Source organism: Penaeus vannamei, chromosome 10 (genome assembly GCF_042767895.1).
Source record: "Penaeus vannamei isolate JL-2024 chromosome 10, ASM4276789v1, whole genome shotgun sequence".
NCBI classification, from domain to species: domain Eukaryota; kingdom Metazoa; phylum Arthropoda; class Malacostraca; order Decapoda; family Penaeidae; genus Penaeus; species Penaeus vannamei.
This window is the reverse complement of record NC_091558.1, coordinates 1,375,166-1,382,665: the sequence shown is the minus strand read 5'-3', so window position 1 is coordinate 1,382,665 and position 7,500 is coordinate 1,375,166. Positions and strand designations below refer to the sequence as shown.

At 43.6% G+C, this 7,500-nt stretch overlaps 1 protein-coding gene across 1 annotated transcript in view; it reads left to right on the top strand.

The window, feature by feature from the left end:
* The window catches only part of LOC113805765 (uncharacterized), a 20,787-nt gene extending 14,891 nt beyond the window's left edge, over nt 1-5,896 (top strand). Inside the window, exons 6-8 of the mRNA XM_070126198.1 lie at nt 413-493; nt 993-1,148; nt 2,589-5,896. Coding sequence (XP_069982299.1) covers nt 413-493; nt 993-1,148; nt 2,589-2,934 — 583 coding nt within the window. The 3' untranslated portion in view covers nt 2,935-5,896. The remainder of the gene's footprint in view (nt 1-412; nt 494-992; nt 1,149-2,588) is intronic.
* The last annotated feature ends 1,604 nt before the right edge of the window (nt 5,897-7,500 follow it).

The window sequence follows — 7,500 nt, the reverse complement described above, 5'->3', positions numbered from 1 at the left end:
ATTGAATTTGATTTATGATGAAAACTTTGACATAGAAAAGATAGTCCTCACTGAATTATACCATCAACCCTTTTAACAGTGATAGCACGGGAAAAACAAACCCCTTTTCAACAATATGAAAGAATAACAACCTTTACTTACAATAAAATTGAATAAATAATCCCATTTTTACCAATAAATTATGAAAAAATACCCTTTTCACCAATACATTATGAAAAAATACCCTTTTCACCAATACATTATGAAAAAATACCCTTTTCACCAATACATTATGAAAAAATACCCTTTTCACCAATAAATTATGAAAAAATTCCCTTTTCACCAATAAATTAAGAAAAAATACCCTTTTCACCAATAAATTAAGAAAAAATTCCCTTTTCACCAATAAATTAAGAAAAAATACCCTTTTCAGCTATGCCTTACACAGCCCAACCTGCTGGTACTTCATTGACCATCTTACTTTCAAAGCGACGCAGATGTGTGGGCTTGATAGGTAAGTAATCAAGGTGTACTTACGTGTATTACATAAGTACAGGTTCATCCTAGAAGTCCTATTTAAACTGACAGATAATGTGATACTTGTTTAACATTACAAAGGTAGCGACGACTTTTGGCCTCCATTGTACGTAATTTCATAATTACGTTGTATTAATGGTGGTCTTGGTATTACTGTGTTAACGAGTTTATATTTGTTATAGTAGTCATTAGGGTTTTGTTTTCGTTGTGATGCATTGCAATATTACTTGAATAAAACGTATTATCGTTATTATTTGTTATCGTCATTACCACATTATCACCACCAATCACAATCACCCCATAGTCACCACATCTCCATCACCCACACCACTACCACCACCTTCATCATTAGCAACAAAATGGTGATGATGATGATGATGATCATAATGTTGTTAATTCACCAATAAATGACAACGAAAATAAATGAATTCATAAAGATATATATATAAAATCTCAACCGCCTTCCCCTTCTTCAGGAACGTGGTGACCGTCGCCCGCCACGTGGCCGAGACCTGCCTGAGTAACTACGAGATCAGCCAGTTCCTCCCGAGCGTGCAGGCGTCGGCGGCCATCCAGGTGGCGCTGAGCCTCGTGCCGGTGCCCAGCCTGCAGGCCAACACGTGGCAGACGCTGTGAGTGCTTTGTGTGTGTGGAAGGGGGGGGGCGTTGTTTTGGCTTTTCATGTTGATTTTTTGCGTTGGTTTTTTTTCCTTATACTTTCTGTTTTTCTTTATTTTTTCATGGTTCGTAAGATCTCTGCTTCTTATTTCCCCTTTTTATTCATTTCTTCTGGCTTTTCGTCTCTTATTTCCTCTTCTCTCCTCTGCTCTCATCTGCTCTCCTCTCCTCTCCTTTGCTTTCCTTTCTTCTGCTCTCTTCTCTCTCCTCTCTTCTCTCGTTTCGTCTCGTCTCTTTTCCCCTGCTCCCTACCTCCTCTCTTGTCATTTCCCTCCTTTTTTCTCTTTTCTCTCCTTTCCTTCCTCTCTTATCTCCTCCTCTCTTCTCTTCTCGCCTTTCTCTCTTCTTTCCTCTTCTTCCTCCTCCTCCGCCTCTTCCTCCTCCTCCTCCGCCTCTTCCTCCTCCTCCTCCGCCTCTTCCTCCTCCTCCTCTCCCCTCGCCTCTTCCTCCTCCTCCTCTTCCTCCTCCTCCTCTTCCTCCTCCTCCTCTTCCTCCTCCTCCTCTTCCTCCTCCTCCTCTTCCTCCTCCTCTTCCTCTTCCTCCTCCGCCTCTTCCTCCTCTTCCTCCTCCTCCTCCTCCTCCTCCTCCTCTTCCTCCTCCTCCTCCTCTTCATCCTCCTCGCCTGTCTCCCCTACTCGGATTTCATACAGATTTGAGAGAGACAAAGGAGGCAGTTCTTCAGTATAACACTACCATTTAGCATATTATTTGAGGCAGTAGACGAGACTTTTTAAAACTTGAAGAAAACGAGGATGGTAATTTTTCCATATTTGTCTCTGTGTTCAAATCTTTATTTATCTGTTTATCTATTTATTTCAATCCATCTAGTCATCTATTATATATCTATCAATCTATCTGTCCTCTCTCCTCTCCCACCCTCTCTCTCTCTCGCTCATACTTTTTTCTATTACTTTTTCTCTCTCTATTTTTTTTCTCTTTCTTTTTCTCTCTTTTTCTCTTTCTCTCTCATTTTCTTTCTTTCTCCTTTTTATCTCTTTTTCTCGTTCCTTTTCTTTCTCTTTTTTTCCTCTTTCTTTCTTTTTCTCTTACTCTCTCTCTTTTATCTCCTCTCTCTCTCTCTTACTTACTTTCTCTTTTTCTCTCTCACTTTCTATTTTTTTCATTTTCTTTCTATTTTTCTCTTTATTCCTCTTTTCTATTTCTTTCTCATTTTTTCTTCCTCTCTCTCCCCTCTCCTCCCTCCCTCCCTCCCTCCCTCCCTCCCTCCCTCCCTCCCTACTCCCTACTCCCTCCTCCCTCCCTCCCTCCCTCCCTACTCCCTCCTCCCTCCCTCCCTTCCTACTCCCTCCCTCTCTCCCTCCCTACTCCCTCCCCCCTCTACCTCTCTATCTAACCATCTAAATTCATTCATTCCCTTTAACTTCGTCCCGCAGACTCTACACGCTGTACACGGAAGCCGAGAAAGGCGACGCGAGAATCTGTTCCTCGCTCATGACCCGGTACATGACCCCGTTTCTGGAGGCCATAACCTCTGACCTCGGTTCCGGGCATGAGACGCCGCCCTCGACGCTGCCCTTTTCGCCCCACGATGACAGAATGGACGCCCACGAGAGAATGGACGGGTGTGATAAGACGGACGACCGGGATAAGATGGACGCCCACGACAGAGCGGACGCCCACGACAGAATGGAAGGTCGCGATAAAATGGACACCCAAGGCCCAAAGGACGCCCACGAGGATATGGGCGATCGCAGCCGGATAGACGCCCATGAAGACTAAGGAACAGCCAACGAGAGGCACCAACTTCTATGCGAAATTGGAAGGTTTTGTTGATTGTGCGATATAGTAAGATAGAAATACTGGTTGGTTGGTTTGCGTGTGTGTCTGTCTGTGTTTGCGTGTGGATATATTGTTGGATAAGAGTTTTTTGCGATGTTTTTCATTTTATTGTTTCAATTTCGTTTCCCATTCAACTCTGTTTGAAAAGGGATTAGTTAGTCCCTTGCGATGTACATTTTCTTTCATAGTTGCTCATAGAAAACGTCATATTTTACACGGGAGGTACTATCGTAAAAAGCGAAATGCTCACGATCTCCTCGATTCTTTTACCAAACATGTACCATTAGTTTTCTCGCAACACCTTGGACATTTATCACACTTTTGGGTCCGTGTTAGAGGTCTACCACACTTTTGGGTCCGTGTTAGAGGTCTACCACACTTTTGGGTCCGTGTTAGACGTCTACCACACTTTTGGGTCCGTGTTAGACGTCTACCACACTTTTGGGTCCGTGTTAGACGTCTACCACACTTTTGGGTCCGTGTTAGACGTCTACCACACTTTTGGGTCCGTGTTAAATGCTTACCACACTTTTGGGTCTGTGTTAGGCGTCTACTACACTTTTGGGACCGTGTTAAATGCTTACCACACTTTTGGGTCTGTGTTAGGCGTCTACCACACTTTTGGGTCCGTATTAAATGGTATTTACACTTTATGACACAACTTGTACTACATCCTCGCAAAGATGGAAACGCGTGTTGCCCCCTTTGCTCCGCGCTTGCAACACTGAACCCGTGGCAACGATGCTTCCAAAGGCAAATTCATTTTATATGGGGTCGTTGCTTCGAGCGTCGACTTCGTTGTGTTGGTGTCGCCGGCGAGTCTTTTTTCTGGATAGCATACAGTGGTGTGTAATGTGTTGATTCAACGTTTTGGTCAATGTTGTTGCTTCTGACATATTACCGCGCTTGCTCGCGTGAAGCTAGAAATTTTTTTTCGACGTGTTCAGGGCTTCTCTTTCTCTCTTATTTTATTGATTTTTTTCCTGCTCTTCTCTTTTTTTCTCGTTTGGGTTCTCTTGTTCTTTATGTATGTATATTCTTTCTGGTTATTTTTCTTTTTCTTTCTTCTGACCTCCTTTCTTCTACTTCCCCCTCCACAACCCTTTCCTCTTCTCCCTTTCTCCATCCCTCCTTCCTCCCTTTCTCCATCCCTCCTTCCTCCCTTTCTCCATCCCTCCTTCCTCCCTTTCTCCATCCCTCCTTCCTCCCTTTCTCCATCCCTCCTTCCTCCCTTTCTCCATCCCTCCTTCCTCCCTTCCCCCCCTCTCTCTCTCTCTCTCCCTTCCTCCCTTCCTCTCTCCTCCCCCTTCCTCTCTCCTTCTTCCCTTCCTCTCTCCTTCCTCCCTTCCTTCCTTCCCCTCTCCCCCCCCCCCTTTCCTCCTTCCATCCTCTCTCCCTCCCCTTTCCTCTTTCCATCCTCTCTCCCTCCCCTTTCCTCCTTCCATCCTCTCTCCCTCCCCTTTCCTCCTTCCATCCTCTCTCCCTCCCCTTTCCTCCTTCCATACTCTCTCCCTCCCCTTTCCTCCTTCCATCCTCTCTCCCTCCCCTTTCCTCCTTCCATCCTCTCTCCCCCTCACCCTTCCCCTTCCTCCATCTCCCATCTTTATTTCTTCCCTCTTCCCCCTGCTTTTCCCCGTTCTTTCTCACGTTCTTGAGACTTTGACCTTTGACCTGCGACTTAACGAAGGTCGGCCTAAGGCTATTGTGGAAAAAGAGGTTCATATCATATCATTTATATGAATATATTCCTTTTGGTTCTTTCGTAAATGTTTAAAACGTAATCTATATTTTTCGTCCTGTGTGTCAGTGTTCAGTCAGTATATATATATAAAGCTTTAAGTGTGATTAGTTCAGGTGAGGGTAAGATAATGACCATTTTATTAATTAATATCAATTCGTCGATGCGTTTGGCGATGGTTTGACTTCGTGCTTTTTATGGTTTTAGGGAAAGAGATGAAAAATAAGTTGAAATCCGGAGAAAGTTCATATTTCCGAGCCGTGTTTCTGGTGCTTTTGGTGTTTCTTTCTTTCGTTTTCTTTTGATTTCTTCTTTTCCTTTTACTTCTTTTCGTTTTATCTTCAGTCATTATTCTTTTTTTCCCTTCATTCCATTTTCTAATATTATTCTTTCTTGTACCTTCCTTTCGATTTTTTTCTTTTTCTCTTGTCTCCTCGCTCTGTATCTATTCCTTCTTTCTTCATTTACTGCATTATCCCTTTCCTTCGTCTTCTCGTAAATTTCTGGCATTTCTTGGCTATTTCATCTCCTTCATTCATGTAGTTTTTTCTCGTATTTCCATTTTCTCTCCTCTCACTTTTTTATCCATTGGTGATACACTGATACAAATAAGGATTTATAATCTAACTCTTTTTTCAGCGTGTAAACTACCCTGAACAACTGTCCTCTTTGTTTTAATAGAAAGAAAAAAAAATATAAATACAAATAACAGGAGGTAAAACAAGAAAATCGTACTAAATTTCGGTCAATTTTGCGAATTACAAACCACGTTATGAACCTTAGTGTCAAAACCTGCAGTTAAGTTACTTGTCACCTGTCAATCGGTCTTGGATCTCAGGTAATTTAGGTGTGTGTGTACATAGGTTTGTTTACCTTTTTTTTCCCACCCTTTTAGCAGTCGGTATGAAAAAATCTTAGCGGATTAAGATTGGCAAATCGGTTCATGTTTTACTGTATGTGATACAGATGAGCTTGGGAGCGTGACTAGGGAATGGTCAGCCTCATAGGTGGTATATATATCTTCCTTGTTCTTGAGCAATTTTTTTTTCTTTTTTTTTTGACATTTGTTGTGTTGCATATATTTATTTCTTTACGGTTAAGTTATTTTTGTAGAGTTTATATATTTATATTTACTAACCCCCCATTTATATATACTAACCCATATGTTATAAATGAAAATATATATTTGTTGTTTTTTATTAGCACTGAATCAAATGATGTGTGGGTATGTTTTGCAATACATTGAGAGCAAGAAAGTCATGGTAAAGACAGATCTTAGAAATTAAGAAACACTTTTTTCTTTTTCTTTTTGTTTTCTTTTTTGTTTGCTTCATGTTTCCTTTTTGAACAGCAGAAAAAAAAAATTAAATTCCAATTTTCCCCGAATTAATCCTTTTCTTGTTTCTTCCTATCCTTTTTTCGTTTGTTCTCTTGTTTTATACACATTCTCTCTTGGTATATTTCTATTTTCTTTCTTTCCATCTTCCGCCCTCCTTTCCTCTTCACTTTTCTTAGAATTATCGAAATCATAACCTCGCAGAGATAGAAAAATCTAGGACATAATTCGAAGGCACAGTGGGGAACAGTGCCCCCAACATACAGTAAATTTTCAAACGCCTTGTAAACTACATTATAAGTCTGCAGAATCCTTGTTTGTTTTTGCTGTCGGATTGCCAAGGCTGAAAAAAAACCTCTGGAATGCTTATTTGGAATCAATTGTCGAAGTTGAAGTTGTCATTTACATTCTGCATTCTATTTCACCTTTTTGCTTTCTTGCTCTGTCTACTTATTTTATTTTCATGTCTTTTTTTTTATCTCTGTTTTTTGTGTCATTCTCTTTTTTTCCTCATTTTTGTCCCTATTTATCTCGCTTTCTCTGTCTATTTCTCTTACTCTTTCAGTCTTCTATCCTTCTTCCTTTTCAAAGCCTCTCGTCTCAACTCTCCCGCTCGTTCCTTTCCCTATTTCTTGCCTTTTAATTTGCCTTCTCTTCCTCTCCCTTCCTCATTTCCCCATTTCCCTCCCTCTCACCCTTCTCATCTCCTCCTCCTCCTCCCCCTCTTCTTCCTCTCCCCATCCTCCTACTGATTCCCTCTTCCCATCCTCCTACTGATTCCCTCTTCCCCTCCCTCTCCTCTCTTCCCTCACCTCTCCCCTCTTCCCCCTCCCTCTCCCTCCTACCCTCCCTCTCCCTCTTCCCCTCCCTCTCCCTCTTCCCCTCCCTCTCCCTCTTCCCCTCCCCCTCCCTCTCCCTCTTCCCCCTCCCTCTCCCTCTTCCCCCTCCCTCTCCCTCTTCCCCCTCCCTCCCGCCCTCTTCCCCCTCCCTCTCCCTCTTCCCTCCCTCTCCCTCTTCCCTCCCTCTCCCTCTTCTCCCTCTCCTCTCTCCTCTTCCCACCCTCTCCCTCTTCCCCTCCCTCTCCCTCTCCTTCTCTCCCTCTTCCTCTCCCTCTTCCCCTCTTTCCTTCCTCTCCTCTTCCCCTCCCTCTCCCTCCTCCCCTTCCCCTCCCTCTTCCCCTTCCCTTCCCTCTCCCCTCTTCCCCTCCCTCCCTCCCTCTTCCCCTCCCTCTCCTCTTCCTCCTCTCCTCTTCCCCTCCCTCTCCCCTCTTCCACCTCCCTCTCCCTCTTCCCCTCCCTCTCCCTCTTCCCCTCCCTCTCCCTCTTCCCCTCCCTCTCCCTCTTCCCCTCCCTCTCCCTCTTCCCCTCCCTCCTCCCTCTCCTCTCCTCCCTCTCTCCTCTCCCCTCTTCCCCTCCCTCTCCCTCTCTCCCTC